Source organism: Entelurus aequoreus, linkage group LG05 (genome assembly GCF_033978785.1).
Source record: "Entelurus aequoreus isolate RoL-2023_Sb linkage group LG05, RoL_Eaeq_v1.1, whole genome shotgun sequence".
In the NCBI taxonomy this organism is placed as follows: Eukaryota; Metazoa; Chordata; class Actinopteri; order Syngnathiformes; family Syngnathidae; genus Entelurus; species Entelurus aequoreus.
Window position 1 is genome coordinate 46,625,136 of NC_084735.1, and position 16,395 is coordinate 46,641,530.

Genomic DNA, 16,395 nt, shown 5'->3' on the forward strand with positions numbered 1-16,395 from the left:
CGCAACCGGACGGGAAGACCTCCCCCGCCCCACCGGCAACAGGGCCCCCACGAGCCCCCCCCCCACCCCCGGAGAGCGCGGCGAGGCCAGCCCACGGCCACCCCACCTAAGCCGGCCGCCACAGGACCACCCAGCACGGGGCCACAGGAACCACCCACCCCACCCGCAGGGACCCCAACGATGGAGATGGAACAACCAGCAACCGCCCCGCCGAGTCCCCCCCCCTGAGGTAGGGGAATAAATAAATAAAATAAATAAATACATAACAATAATAATAATAATACTAATAAAATATTTTTTTTTTCAAAAAGAATAAATAAATAATTAAATCTATTTATTAAAAAAAAAAAAAAAAAAAAAAAAAAAAAGAATTAAAAGAAGATCACAGACATGCTGACACACAAGGTCGCTACCCCAACAACTGGCCGACTCGCAGCACCTCGGAATACCCTGCAGCACCAAGCTACCACAGTAGACGCAGGGACCAGACCCAGCAGGCCCCAACCAAGACGGGCACCCGGAAGGGATGGACGGTGGGACCCAGGAGCTCCAGACACGCAGTCCGGATGCAGTAGCCTGAGGCGCCGACCCCCACCCGACAGGCAAACTTTACTATTCTAGCACATTCAAAACCACAAAGGTTGACCAAAGTGCTGCACAGGGCAAATAAGACAATACAATTTGTAGACAGCAACTTTTAGCTAAAAACTATTGAAGATAACATCAAGCGTGCAATTTTTGAGGAACCTCGAAAAGAACAACTCAACAACTTTGAAGTCAGTTTTTCAAAATACATTAAAAACGCCTTAACAACTGTGATACTCATTGCATTAACATAAAGCATTTATCTATTTCACTACACCGTGCTTTGCTATAGAACTGTACCAATGATGGCAAAGTGGAAAAATGTGCTCAACGTGTCTATTATAGCACCCATACATGTAACTTTTTATGATGTCACTGTAGTATAGTGGCAGCTAGGGTATGCAGATCTCTGTCCTCAATATTTTGACAAACACAGACACAAAATGAAATGCAATCGCTACGCCACAGTTAGTTACATTTGCTACGATAATCGATAAAAAATAAAAACGCTCCAATTAGGTGAGATTACCCATTCTGTGCCGAAGGTTGGTTCGGGTGAACAAATGAAGCGCTCCTACCTCAAAAGAGGTTCTAAACTGCCCCTAAAATCACCAGAGCGCACAGTGTAAACAAAGAAGGCGTCTGTGGTGCGGAACTTCTTTACGCCTTTCTGAAGAAGACATCTTGCGAACAGTCTGTAAGGAAGACAACAATAACTGGCTTCGACTAGGCCAGGGCGTGAAGATCAATAAATCAATTCAGGGTTTCCCCTAGATTTCCAAGATACCTGTGGAGGTGGGGGCGTGGTTAGGGGCGTAGTCACAATGACGTCATTCTTCATCTAAACAAGAATATAACAAGATTCGGCATTCTACTGACAGTAGTGTACGGTAAGTGATATTGTATTATATTTGTTGGCTCTTATGAAGTCTGCAGTAAGTTTTAATCAGTGGTGAAAAAAAGAGAACGTCATAGTGTAAAATTAAAGCGCGGCGTATTCCTAAAATGATCAAAATTCATAAATATTAAATGTTATTATGAATGTGTCTGTTACTATATTACATATATACTTACAGCATGTATATAAATCCTTAAGGGAGGTGTTTGGATGTTATTTTAAGGGCTTTATAGGCAGAATTGAGCAACACCCATATTAAGCGGACTTTTGATCACATGTATTTAGTATTTAGAAAACCGGTACATAAAAATAAGAAACACGTATGTGTTCTTGTCTTATATAAGGATGGTGAATGATAGGCAAAATTCCAAAATAGTGCACTTGCCCTTTAAGGAGAAACCCGGCAATTAATCTAACAATTAAGCTTCCCCCGCAACCCTATTAGGGACAAGCGGTAGAAAATGGATGGATGGAACTCGATAGGTTTGCCGGCATCAACATGTGTTCTGTTGGTGTGTTTTTTTTCTTCCCCTATCGCTTTCAAACAGGGTACAAGAGGATTCACTATGTGCCAGGGTTGTGCAGTGTAACGGTACTAATAAAGTACCAAAGTACTAATGAATTAAAAACAGTACTATACTGCTTCTGAAAAATACCGGTATTTTTTCCCAGACATGACGGCATGCCGTCGTCATGTCGTGACATTGCTGGTAAAACGAGCAGATGCACATACTATGTAACGCACACGCACGGAGCACTTACAAGCAGAAACAGTGTGGAGATAGAAAAGGGAGACTGGATGCATTTTGGCTTATAAACAATCAATGATGTTGAAGCTATAAACACTGAAGCAAAATGCTTAGCTCTTTGCTCTTGTTAGCCGTTAACTAGCTAGCGGCTAACATCTATCCGCAATCGGTAGTGTTTTAGCTACTTCTAAACCACTAATCCCCGCCGCAATGGTGACAAATAAAACTATGTTTCTTACAAGTATCATCCCTGCAGGAAAAGGAATAGCTAAACAGGCTTTACTACACACTGTAAGAGAATACAATAGCTAACCGCTAACAGAAAGTTAGCACTCCTCAATGTAAACAAATGCCATTGGTGGGTTTACACAGACATTGACTGTAATGATACCAAGTAAAAGAGCCATATATAGTCGATACGACAATGATTACATTGATATTTTTTATTATCACAACATTTGTCTTTTTTTAATTGTTTATAAACCCTTGATATATGTCTCTGGATACAGGAGGACTTTAATTATGACTGTTGGATTTATTATGTGTATTTGTTATGTGTATATGTATTTATGGCGGACTTACCTGGGACTTTAAGATGGGCGGGGCTACCACTGACAGGTGACCATGTACGTAGCTTTAAAAATGGCGTCATTGTTTCGTTTGAAAAAAACAGCGTGCTTCGTCACCAGCATACCCCACTGGTAAGCTCATTTTGTTATATCCGCTTTTCTTTGTTAGATCAGCTGAATTATTGCTTAAATTCCATGCTTGCCCGCTTCCTTGCTTTTCTGTTTGCTGTATGTCTGCTATGTCCGCAGCGCTTGTTGTGCGGCTGACTTGCTGCGTCACAACCAGCGCAAACACTCACTGTTTAGTTTTTAAACAACGTTGGCAAAATTAAAAGTAATGTGCGGATTGAAATCTGTTGGATTATATTGTTGTCACGTTGCGTGTGTCCGGCTGCGTTTGAGAGTTCGAAGGTTTGAGTTAAAAATACCGGCACCGGCACTTTACTTCCTGGTTTGGCTGATGGGATTTGTAGTTCTTTTGTGTAGTTCTGCTCATATGTTTAATGTGTGCCTCAAACAGAGTGCCGTTGTTTTATGTCTTTTTAGTATGTTTGTCCATGACATTATGGTGACATTATAAATAATTCTGATTACATTTAAAACATTATATGACATAAATTAATGGTGATAGTAAAATGTAATGCTAAAATTAATAAGTTAGGATAAAATCACAGTGATTGATAATATGTCATATCATGGTTGACAACATTATGGTTCAGTTGATGAATTCCTGTCTATTATTTACATTATGATGATTCAAGATAGATACATTGTTTTGTTATGTTCATGTTTTGATGATTCAAGATAGATACATTGTTTTATGTTCATGTTTTCTTGTAGGTTATTACCTGCTAATGCTGCTAATGCTGCTACTGCTACTACTGCTGCTGCTGCTACTAAATAAAACAAGCAAAAAATGCAAAGCGAGTAATTCCTTTCACGCTGAGTGACGACCCCTATTCAGAGGGCCAATACGGAAAAAACTGAACAATGACCAAAGTATGACCCTGTACCTACACGGTATTGGATTCATAGCTAAATATGTAATATCACTCAAAACTAATGTAAAATATAAAAAAAATAAGAATAAATGGTTATTACATTTAACAGAAGTGTAGATAGAACATGTTAAAACAATCAATCAATCAATCAATAAATGTTTATTTATATAGCCCTAAATCACAAGTGTCTCAAAGGGCTGTACAAGCCACAACGACATCCTCGGTACAGAGCCAGAGAAATGACAAAATATGTTACTGTATGTACTGTATATGTCAGCTGCCAAATTAAGAGCCTTAGTTTGTTTACTTATGACTAAAAGAGAAGTTGTCTAGTATGTTTATATTTAATGACCAAATTATTATTTAGTTGTATTATTTAGTTGCAAAAGGCAAAGTATGTTTATTGTATCATAAGATTTTCTTTAAAATAAAGCCAATCATGAAGTTTAGTTGTGGTCCTCTTTACTTTGAAAATTATGGAAAAGTATGTAAATACATTTTGGTACAGGCACTCGGACCAAAATATTGGTATTGGGACAACCTTATAATGTGCATCACTCTCAGGTTGGTTCAAAAACAGAATTAAATGAAGGGAGTAAATCTTCTTGTCAGTCATCCACAACATTTGTCAATTTGAGTGGACTGACTGCTGGCTTTCAACAACATCAGAGCCTCGCTAGTCAAAGAGGCTTCCCAGAGGCCGCTGCAAAGAAAAGCTGTTGGACGTTATCACCACCAATGCACAGAGCAATGACTAAAGCAGTCGCTCTGCACACCATCAAGATGTGTGAATGAAAAAGCCTGCGTTTATCCATTCTCTGAAACTATTATATAGCCTTCTCAATGTTTTACTTAATTATTTATTTGAATTCAATTTACAATACTATTTTTTATTTACATAATTATTTTATTCAAGACAAAAGTTTTAAGTTTTTACGTTATTTATCTCAATGTTGAAGATTATTATTTATTTGCATGCAATGTGCATTGCTACATTTTTGTTAACAGAAGTATTACATTCAAGACAGAAAAATATCTCAGAGGAATCTCTTAATTTAGTTATTTGAGAATTATTCCATAAAAAGTACACATTTATGTATTGTCTAAAAAGAACAACATTATTAAAATTATAATTTGCTGAGAGTAAGATGCAGTGTATGCAGTATTATTTCAAACTACTAGTTTTTGATCAAATAAAAGAAAAACTTGTTTTGAATTATCGCTGTCATTGTATTCAATAGGTTCTTTAAAAAGTAGGGACAAAAATCTGAAAAAAATAGGAAATCCATTTTTTGGTGAAAAAGTCAGAGATTTTATTTTTAGACCATATCGCCCAGGCCTAACTAAGAAATACTGCTGATTGATTTACTATGACACCAAAGTAAGGTAAGGTGAGTGAAAGATGGTGAAGGCCATAGAACTTGGATGAACCTCAGCCTACTCTCCAGCTTTCATGCCCCCTTCCATCGACTTGAAGGCAAGAACATAAAGCGAGACTGTAAAGCAGCCTGCACAGGCCTTGCTGTGGACTTGTTGGTACAAGCCTGAGTTTCAACAAAGAGCATCATGCAGCTTCAACATCACCACCACCACAAAACTACGCCTTCTTCAACTTGGACAGGATAAGATGATTGGACTTAGCGAAGAAGAAGCACTGCTTTTCCAACTGCAATAAAATTGCTCTTCATATTAGCGTACATTCAGTATGTAAGTTCTGCTCTGTGGGTGGTGACAGCAGGTTTGAATCATACACACCATCTTTCTACATTATCTCTCTGCACATTTCTGTTCCAGTCCACAGATTCTCAAAACCGTGTGAAGCTTTTATGAAGAACAATAAGGAAAGCTTGAATTCCCGGGGCCCGTTTGATATCAGCCATGTGAGATCAGAGGTGTTTTCCCACACAGGTTCATTGTTTAGGTGAAATTGCTTTTTGGCCTATCTCATGGTGAGCTACCTCCATAAAGAAAGCATATAAATTGTCATTATCAGAGCAGCATTCACAAAAACTGCAGCACCTGGTGTGTGAAGAGAGACAAGATCCTACAATGCTGCGTATTGTTGGTCCCGTTTCTTAGGAGACGACGGTAAATAAATTGGCACAGCAGGGTTTAATGGCCCAAACAACTTTAATCTACACCTAAATGCTAAATATGCAAACTGAATAAAAACACGTTTGTACACTTGCTTGTAAGGAGTGAGCAGGCTTTGAACTCAAATTATTGCTATGCATAGTTTAAAATGTGTCATTTAACTGTCTTATACCACACATTAATGATTGAATTAGCATTTGATGCCATAAATATTTAGGTGCAATAAAAATGTTGGCAAGCAAAGCCATGTTTTCCTGTAATGTGTGAAAATAATTCCAAATAACATGTGTGTCATCACTATTGTTAAGGAATTTAGATGCTCTGTCATCACATGTTGAGTGGCAAGCAGTGAGACTTTTGTGGATAGATCCAAGGTCATAGCAGGGTGGAGGAGTGCAAGTGCAGATATGATTAAAGATGGCAAACTATTATTTTCTAGGTCATAAAAAATGTCTGTCACTCAACAAACGAATCCAAACACAGAGAAAGGAGGGGGCATAGCATTCAAGTTGCTCGATTTGCTGTCACTTCTAACTTAATGGTGGCACGGTCTTCGGTGATGATAGCAGATCTCAGACCGCACACAGTGACACAAAACACGCACCATGCATTCACTTCATTGGGTACATCTCTGCAGGTGAAAAAAAAGAGTGTAAAAAAAAACTACCATTAGATAATAATGTATACTTTCAGTGCATTGTTGTAGAACTGCACTGCATTATACTGAGAGGTTTCTAATATTTCTAATAAAAGGCTAAAATGTTGTGCATGTATTTAAAAACAAGTCTGTGTTGTTAGTAATTAGAATTAACATACCATTAATGTTGTTCCTACATTATATAGTTTTGCTCTATTTTTCAATCATTGTACAATGTAACAAAGGCGTATACCAGTGGCTTCGACTGGTCTTTCAAGTAAGGGGATTCAGCCTCAGACAGATCACTCAATCATCATGCACAAGAAGCCCGGCGTCCAAGCCAGCCAACGCCAAGCCCACTTCTCATTCACTTCCAGAGACGCTCATTTTCTGAAGGCGAAGTCAATGGACGCTTGGCTTCAACATTGTTTAATGCACGGTGACGCTACGAGAATGAATGAGAAGAAAGTTGCGTCAGCTGTCGCGAAAGTAGCTGAATCTGATCAAAATGTATTTATCCATCCATCCATCCATTTTCTACCGCTTGTCCCTTTTGGGGTCGCGTGGGGTGCTGGAGCCTATCTCAGCTGCATTCAGGCGGAAGGCGGGGTACACCCTGGACAAGTCGCCACTTCATCGCAGACAACATTCACACTCACATTCACCCACTAGGGCCAATTTAGATTCAGATTTTCGCAATTTATTTTGATAATCTTTCAGGGTTGAATAAGTAGTCTTTTTCTACTCACCCTACTGCTGCTTTATTGTGACACATATGCCTCACTATTCAATGAAATGGAAACACAAAAGTACACATTTGCATGAAAACTTAAAAGTACATGTTTGCCCACTTTTTTATATTTTGGGGGATGTTTAGCTTTCCTTGCAATCTTTGAGCAACCACTACTGTCTCTACCAGGTCTCCAAAGTGAACGGCCTCTAGCATATTAGAACTCGGGCTGGAGTGCGAATCGGAGGTGGCCGAATTGTTGGTGCATCACGAGTCAATAGAACGTAAATAATAAGCTATACATATCCATTCATAGAATATATTACTTTAATTTGTTTTCACGTAAAACACCCTAATTTTTTAGGTGTGGCGGCTTTTGTTTTGCCACGGCACTGCGCCATGATCACTTACATGTAGGGGAAACACTGTAATGTTAGTTATTATACTGATTTGCTTTTCCCCTCAGTCTCAGGAATAGTGTGTTCTTACCAAGTAGGGATGCAATGATTTACATGGTTTACTATCACCGTGATTAAAATTTCATCCATCCATTGTCTACCGCTTGTCCCTTTTTGGGGATCGCGGGGGGTGCTGGAGCCTATCTCAGCTACAATCGGGAGGAAGGCGGGGTACACCCTGGACAAGTCGCCACATCGCTGTCCCGGTTATTTCACAAAAGCTCCACTACACCGTGTACTCCTCACTTATTATAAACAGACATGCTGGTACGTTATTTTCAACATAACCTGCATGGAAAAAAAACAAAGTAACACCAGTGGTGCACACGCTTGTACGGCATATATATGGCAGCAGGACAAGGCACTGTTCCCACCTTTAAAAAAAAGCTGAATTTGGCAGTTTGGGAACATTTTGGGTAATTGAAAAATGACCATGGAGACATTGAAGACGATGGCGTTTGCTAAACTTCTCAAAAGAAAGTTGAGGCTACGGTTTAAAACATTCAATATGGTGCAGCCAAAGTAAAGGTAAGACATTATAACTAAGTTAAATTATGTTAGTGGCAAGTTTACTAAGGAAGAATTGAGTTAAATATAAAGGAGTCACAATCAGTAGATAAGTGTTGAGTCAGTTCAGTGTAAACAAACAGCGACAGGTACTCCTGTCAAAGGCTTCGTTCAGTGACCATTTAATTTTGATTGCTTCTTCCTGTCTGTGTTGAATAAACTATAGACATTGTAAGTTAATATAGCAAGTGTAAAACACTAACATAACATTGTACAATAACAGCATTATACCATGGGATCTATGTGCATTCCAGTTACTTTTAACAAAGCATAAAAATAATAATTAAAAATAATAGACATGGATGACAAACAATAACACTTGAGTTAATTATCATTGTATTAATAATACTATTATGAATAATTATTTATTATTAATAATCTATTTTGTCTATATTCATTTTGTACTGTTATTACAAAGTTATTAATCCATTACTGTTATTTCCGAGAGTAATAAATTATACATTGATTTTTTACATGTTTTGTGGTGAACTTAATCAATGCATAATAATTGTGATAATTGTGAAACCATGATTATTACACAAGCTGTGATCTTACAGTCAAAATCTAGAATTGTTGCATCCCTCGTGACAGGAGATATATTTAGGTTTTTGCTTCTTAAAGTAGTCATATTATGATTTGTTTTCTACATTTAAAACACTTCCGTGTGGTCTACATAACATGTAATGGTCGTTCTTAGGTCCGAATTGTGCATAGATTTTGTTTTACAAACCATCTTCAAGCCACTTTCTAACTGTCTCTTCAAGATGAAGCCGTTTTATTTACGTGCAGAAGCCCTCTTGCCGCCAAGCCCCCTTCGACTTTCTCAACCCCGTCAGCCATGTCGTAGTTTTAGGAGCTTCGAAATCGAGTCTACTGACAGATTCAAGTTAGAACTTTGGGCTACTTTGTCTTAGAAATGTCAACGGCAGAATATTTTAGCAAGCATGTCCATGTACGAGCCAGTCTGCCCCACAACATGAGGACAGCGAAAAATAAGGTACTTATTGACTACAACATGAATAAAAATGGTGGACTCGCACAAAGCTCTTCAGATAAACCTTTACCAAGGCACAGCAGGCACAAGACATTGATACAACGTTGATTATACATACATGTCTTTTAAAACAGACTTTGAAACAACGCTGCAAAATAGTTCTATTTGTAAATTGAGACAACGTTGATGTCCAACGTTGTATCCACGCTGTTGGTTGGGAAATTACCAAATTTCAATGGTCAAATCAACCTGACATTGAATAAACGTTGTCAAAAAGCATGTTGTGTCAACTTTGCATTTGTGTTGTAGAATATTGGTTGGGTAGTGACCAAAATTCAATGGTCAAATCGACGTCAGAAACCAACATTGATTAAACGTTGTCAAAAAGCATGTTGTTCTAACGTTAGGTTTGAGTTGCTCAACATCAGGACCTAATTCAAAAACTTCTCAACATTGTTTTAATGTTTTGGCTGGGATTGGTTTTCAAACTTTTTTCACCAAGTACCACCTCAGAAAAAACACCATAATTAAAGGGGAACTGCAGTTTTTTGGGAATTTTGCCTATTGTTCACAATCCTAATGAGAGACAAGAAGACAAACAGGTTTTGGTTTTTTTGCATCGTAAAAATCGGCTCGTTCTTGATGATTGACAATGCAGCTAATGGTAGCAATTCATTCTGCCGCAAAATCAATTTAAAAATGCACCCGTCAACAATATAACCTGTATAATAATCAAACTGTATTGATTGTTATTGTAACGGCAAACACTGAGGAACTATTTTTCTTTAGGATCTTAAAAAAAAGACATGTTTTTGTCTCTCATAATGATTGTGAATTGCGAAAAATGTGCAGTTCCCCTCTAAAATACAGTAGCACAGTAAGCCTACGTTTTCACTACAAACAAGTCAGATGTTTTATTTAACAAGTATATTTAATATTTTTGGCCACCATAACATTACACACAGTTTGAACAGTAACATTGTGTTTGAATATAGGAAAATAAAACACCATACTTCAATCAAGTGATTCCTTGGCGTACCGCTCGATGGAGTCCGCATACTACAAGTGGCAGAGCCGTGTTGTGGTACACGTCCCACAGTTTGAGAACCACTGCTCTACCATATATGGAGATAGCTGTTGAAGTAACTAAGGAAAAATACATCAAGTTAGGGCGAGTTTGTAAGATGTATAGATATATTTTTAAACAAGATATGAAATAAGAAAATATCGTAATATCGATATAATTTATTTCACGTTAAAATGACCAAACGCCGCTTATTTGTTGTGTTCCTTGTTCTCCCCCGCTCCTCACTCCCTCTCATGGGCTATTAAACCCCTCCCTTTCCTCCTTCCAAGATGTGCTTGCACGTATAAGGACATCAATGATTAGTTGGTTGTTTACTATGAAGAGTCACGATTGGTTGAGATTAGGCCAATCAGAGGCAAGATAAGGTGGGTCATGCAACCAGGAAGTGAAATCACAACAGACATTCCAAATGACGACAAGAGAGTCGTAAAAGAGAAGAGCGATTTATATATTAAAAAACTAGAGGAAGATGGCAGAGGGATACTCTTCCTTAGATTGCTCTTTTAGCGATGTAGCCGACGTCCAGGAAACCCACAATGCGTCTACTCGGCCGCATTTGAACAAATGTATGCGTCTGGATTAAACATTAATTTGAGTTGTTTACCATGTAAGCCCGAATCAAAACTGTTCTCGAGTTGCACGAGAAATGCTGCCAAAAATTTATTATTTGCACAGCTGTTATTTATTTTACGTAGAAAGAATATTTTTCTATTTTATTTATGTTATGTATATCTGTGCTACTTAAACAGTTTCTTTTCTGTGCTGTTAATACCCATCTTGACTAGGGTTGGGTATCGAGTATCGAGTATCGATTGGAACCGGGACTAACCTTCCGATTCTCCCGGTATCGTTCAAAAGTTTAAATTTCGATTCCTATTTTCGATACCCAGTCCGCCGACCGGAAAAAAAAAATCAATAAAAAATGTCCGCCGAACCGGAAGAAGAAGCCGCTGAACACCAACGAAGAAGCGCCCACCGCCGGAAGTGTTAGCATAGCCGAGCGAGTCAGTCAAGCTCAAGCATGGATAGCGGGCGTCGGCGGTCGAAAGTGTGGCTTTACTTTACAAAAAAAAAATGAAATAACCGCGAAATAACTGAGCTCCATGTCCATCAAGAAACGAGTGGAGAGAGAGCTGCAGATGTACCAGGACGTTCCACCGATACTTATGTCTGACAACCCTGCTGCATGGTGATGGTCCGGTGGAACCAACAAAAGACTTATCCTTTGCTGTCAGATCGCGCTTTCTCCTATTTATGCGTTCAAGCTTCTTCCACACCCAGCGAACTTGTATTTTCCACAGCAGGAGACACTATCTGTCCAGAACGCTCACGCATGCTGCCTGAGAAGGCGGATATGGTCATTTTCCTAAACAAGAACTGTCTCTGATTTTATACTGTACCTGCTGCTAATCTGGACTGGGTTTTGCAAGTTGTTACTTATTGTTTATTTGCTTTTCTGCACCAGGTTAGCCCATCAGTGGGAGCACGGTAACATGTTTAAGTACCTGCAGCATCATACACTTGTGTGTGTAAATGTGTTTTCATGAGGTTTTCAAAAATAAAGCTCTCTTGAGAAAAGTGTACCCCTGGGAAAATGTATTCATAATTTATAATATTTATATTCAAGTTAATAGATTTGATATTTATATTCTAGTTGAAAATAGCCCAGTGAGGAATATATAGTAAAGTTCATAAAAAGTTAATAGAATTAAAATTGATGGAGAATGTCAGACTATTTCATTCAGAAAGACTGTAGGTTAGCTAGCTCATTTAAAATATCCTAAACTTTTTTTTTGACCCTGCCTCTTAAAAGAATCGGAACCGAGAATCGTCAGGAATCGGAATCGAAACAAAGAACCGGAATCGGAATTGGAATCGTTCGATTTCAAACGATACCCAACCCTAATCTTGACTAACTGGGTTAATAAAAGTGCCACTGACTGTTTACAGTACAGTTGTCATTCACTTCAATTTCAGTGAATCTCGCTCAAAACTGAATATCTTTACATTTATACTTTCACTGGAAAATAAATCGAGATACATATCGAATATCGTGTTTAAGTAAAAATATATCGAGGTATACTTTTTCGTCCATATTGCCCAGCCCTACAAATTCCAAACGGTTTATTTGAAGCAAGTTTGGCAAAAGGCAATATTGTTATCAACACCATGCCTCCATGGTTTGAGTTCAAATTTTCGGGACTTATGCAAATCCCAAATACACAAAAACAGGTACCAACAGGTTAGAAATGTTGATTTTGCATAATAGGAACTATGGTTGTACGGTATACCGGTATTAGTATATTACCGCGATACTAATGAATCATATTCGGTACGATACCGCCTCTGAAAAGTACAGGAATTGATTACGTGGACCCCGACTTAAACAAGCTGAAAAACTAATTCGGGTGTTAACATTTAGTGGTCAATTTTACAGAATATGTACTGAACTGTGCAATCTACTAATAAAAGTTTCAATCAATCAATCAATCAGGTTTTACGAGCAGAGGATCATGTTCGGTAGCGCACAATCACGTAGTACTTACAAACAAACACAGTGTGTAGACAGAAAAGGGACAACAGACGCAATTTGGCCTAAAAACTGACGATAGGAAGAGGTGCTTTAAAACACGGCTAGATAACTACAACGAACGTCCATCCGCAGTTGACAGTGTTTTAGCTTCTTCTAAATCACTAATCCTCGCCTCCATGGCGACAAATAAAGTAAGTTTCTTACAAATATCATCCCTGCAGGACGAGGAATAGCTAAACATGTTTTACTACATGCTGTCGCTCACCGGGGTCAAAATGTAAACAAACGCCATTGGTGGATCTACACCTGACATCCACTGTAGTGATACCAAGTACAGGAGCGTTTCTAGACGATACTACCATGATTTCGTCAATATTTTTTGGCATCACAACATCTTCTTTCGGTTTTTTTGTATTTATATTATGTTTATAAACTCAGGAAATATGTCCCTGGACACATGAGGACTTTGAATATGACCAATGTATGATCCTGTAACGACTTGGTACCCAAATTTGTGGTATCATACAAAACTAATGTAAAGCATCCAAACAACAGAAGAATAAATGATTATTACATCTTAACAGAAATGTAGACAGAACATGTTAAAAGATCAAATAAGCAGATATTAATGAACAAGTAGATTAATAATTAATTTTCTACCACTTGTCCTTAATAATGTTGGCAAAATAATACAATGGAAAATGAGACAATATCTCCTTATAAATATCTCCGATTTTCCCGGGAGACTCCTGAATTTCAGTGCCTGTCCTGAAAATCTCCCGGGGCAACCATTCTCCCGAATTTCTCCCGATTTCCACCCGGACAACATTATAGGGGGCGTGCCTTAAAGACACTGCCTTTAGCGTCCTCTACAACCTGTCGTCACGTCCGCTTTTCCTCCATACAAACAGAGTGCCGGCCAAGACACATAATATATGCGGCTATTACACACACATAGGTGAATGCAAGGCATACTTGATCAACAGCCATACAGGTCACACCGAGGGTGCACGTATAAACAACTTTAACACTGTTACAAATATGCGCCACACTGTGAACCCACACCTAACAAGAATGACAAACACATTTCGGGAGAACATCCGCACCGTAACACAACATAAACACAACAGAACAAATACCCAGAACCCCTTGCAGCACTAACTCTTCCGGGACGCTACAATATACACCCCCGCTACCACCAAACCACCCCCCCCCCCACACACACCTCGCCCCCCATCTCCCGATTTTGTAGGTCTCAAGGTTAGCAAGTATGCAATATGTAACTGCATATGTCAGCAGACTAATTAGAAGCCGTGGTTTGTTTACTGACTACTAAAAGACAAGTTGTCTTGTATGCTCACTATTTTATTTAAGGACAAACTTGCAAGAAGAAGCATGTGTTTAATGTACCGTAAGAATTTTTGTTAAAATAAAGCCAATAATGCCATTTTTTGTGCTCCCATTTATTTAGAAAAGTACCAACAAGTAACAAAATCATTTTTGTACCGGTACCGGTACCAAAATATTGGTATCGGGACAACACTAATAGGAACCCTCAAAAGTTAATGAGCTTCACGGTGGTGTACCAGAATCAGCCAATTTCGGAATTTGTGTTGAAAAGTAAAAGTGATTCTCAATTGTTTACCCCCTGTGGAATCACCTTGGACAGCCCTGCAGGTGTACCTAATGCTGTGGCATGTGGGTGTACAGCATCTAGTGAAGAAACATGTGTGCGGCAGCATTGATCCAAAACAAATGCATTGTACTGTAAGCCTAAAAGTGTTTTTAGGGGTCTTACCTGCATTAGTTTTCCCTCCGCGTAACCGGCGCTCCCCCCCACAAACACCCCTTCCAGAGTGATGGGACTTCCCGTCGGGTCGTGCTTGAGCAGTGTCACCTTGATAAGTGCTCGGTGCCCCGGCCGCTCGGGCTCCAGGCCTGGCTGGCCCAGCACCACCTGCAGGGCCGCCAAGAAGCCGGCCAGGCGCCATAGGGAGACGGTCATGGCTTCGGCTGAAGCGGCGGAGCCCGGCCGCACATGGTGGACTTCAAATGCAGGCAATAGCACCGCAGAAGGTTAGGAGGGTGCGGGAGAGAATTAAAAAAAAAAAACACTTGTAGAAATGTTTTTAAAATGTTGCCCACTTGTTGTCGTCTCCTACAGCGTAACAATCCAAACTTTTACGCGTGACCTTTCCATTCGAAGTTCGATATCTCCAACGGATGATCCCAGCAAGTATTCCCAATGCAAACACATTCACTCAAAAGGAATAACAAAAAACAAAAAAAACAAAAAAGTCACCAAAATATGATCCACGTGTCCCTCGCGCGCATGGGCAGCTCCCGTGTGTCCAGCTAATAATGCTACTATAAATAACAAGTGGCGCTAACAGCAACCATCATAAACTTGACTTACGCCGTGCAAGAAAGTTGACAAACAGCTTTACGTGATTGCAAGTCCCGAGGGCGCCACATTTTTTATGGACCGACACACACACACTCACACACACTCACTCTCACACACACTCAAGCGCGCACACGCGGAAGAGAAAAAAGTTGAACTTCAAAGGCGGCGTTGCAGGTTGCCGCGGCGAAGACACGCAGCGCGCGGGCAGATCACACGCCAGCCGAAAGGTTAAGTAACACTAACATGTTTACGACTTCATTCCACGACTTTATCCCCGCGTAAACTCCAACGAGGACGTTAGTGAACGTGAATCACACTCAAGGTATTCCCAATAGTCGGTTCTCATTGAAGCGACTTTGCGGCGACTGGGCTGGCGCTACGAGAAACTGGAAACTGGATACGGTCCTCTGGGGGTAGTGATAGGTCGCTCGAATTCATTCACGAGTCCAGGGTACAGACACCGGAGAGAGGTCCAAACTCCATGTGATCCTCTTGTGAAGTTAGTCAACTTCAGTGTAGCGTCCTACATACACTACCCACCTCCCCTCTCATTTACAGCCGCTACCTGCTCATTTGGCCTGCCGCCTTCAAGGCCTTCACTGAGCTTTGTTAGTCGAATCAAAGAGAGGAATGTTTAACTGCGAATGACCCAATCCTTCTCTAGCAAAGTTGACATATGTTTTGGAAACTGTACACATTCGTAAGATGTCGTCTACGTATTGAAGTACACGATTTTAAAATGCGAAAGGGTAAAAGGTGTTTCTGTTTTCCGAGTTGACCTGAAGGCAACGAGGCAACGTTGAGGGCGTGTAGTATAGCGACGCCAGTTGATTAAACACAAAACACAACAATAGCCCCCTCTAGTGATTAAACTGCACACATTGAAATCCCACTGCAAATACAGGGCCAGTATCCCGACAAAAGCCGAAAAGGGCAGAAAATGCATATTTTTTGAAAACGTATTTCCGCTAAAATGTCCGAAAGGGGGAACCTTACACAAAAAAATAAAAAAAAAACTGTCTCGCTTCAACAGCAGAATACTGGTCCTGTAGTTGTAGGAGATGTCTCAAAACTTTGATTGATTGA

At 39.6% G+C, this 16,395-nt stretch overlaps 1 protein-coding gene across 2 annotated transcripts in view; it reads right to left on the reverse strand.

Moving 5' to 3' along the window:
• Positions 1–15,936, reverse strand: part of LOC133650700 (E3 ubiquitin-protein ligase RNF43) — a 264,292-nt gene extending 248,356 nt beyond the window's left edge. The window contains exons 1-2 of one of the 2 annotated variants that reach the window (XM_062048259.1): positions 15,048–15,936; positions 14,701–14,948 (exon numbers count right to left, since the gene is read on the reverse strand). In XM_062048259.1, coding sequence (XP_061904243.1) covers positions 14,701–14,907 — 207 coding nt within the window. In that variant the 5' untranslated portion in view covers positions 14,908–14,948; positions 15,048–15,936. Of the gene's footprint in view, positions 1–2,814; positions 3,318–14,700; positions 14,949–15,047 lie in introns of those variants that run through there. The other variant, XM_062048260.1, reaches the window with a different exon arrangement.
• Positions 15,937–16,395: the final 459 nt, after the last annotated feature.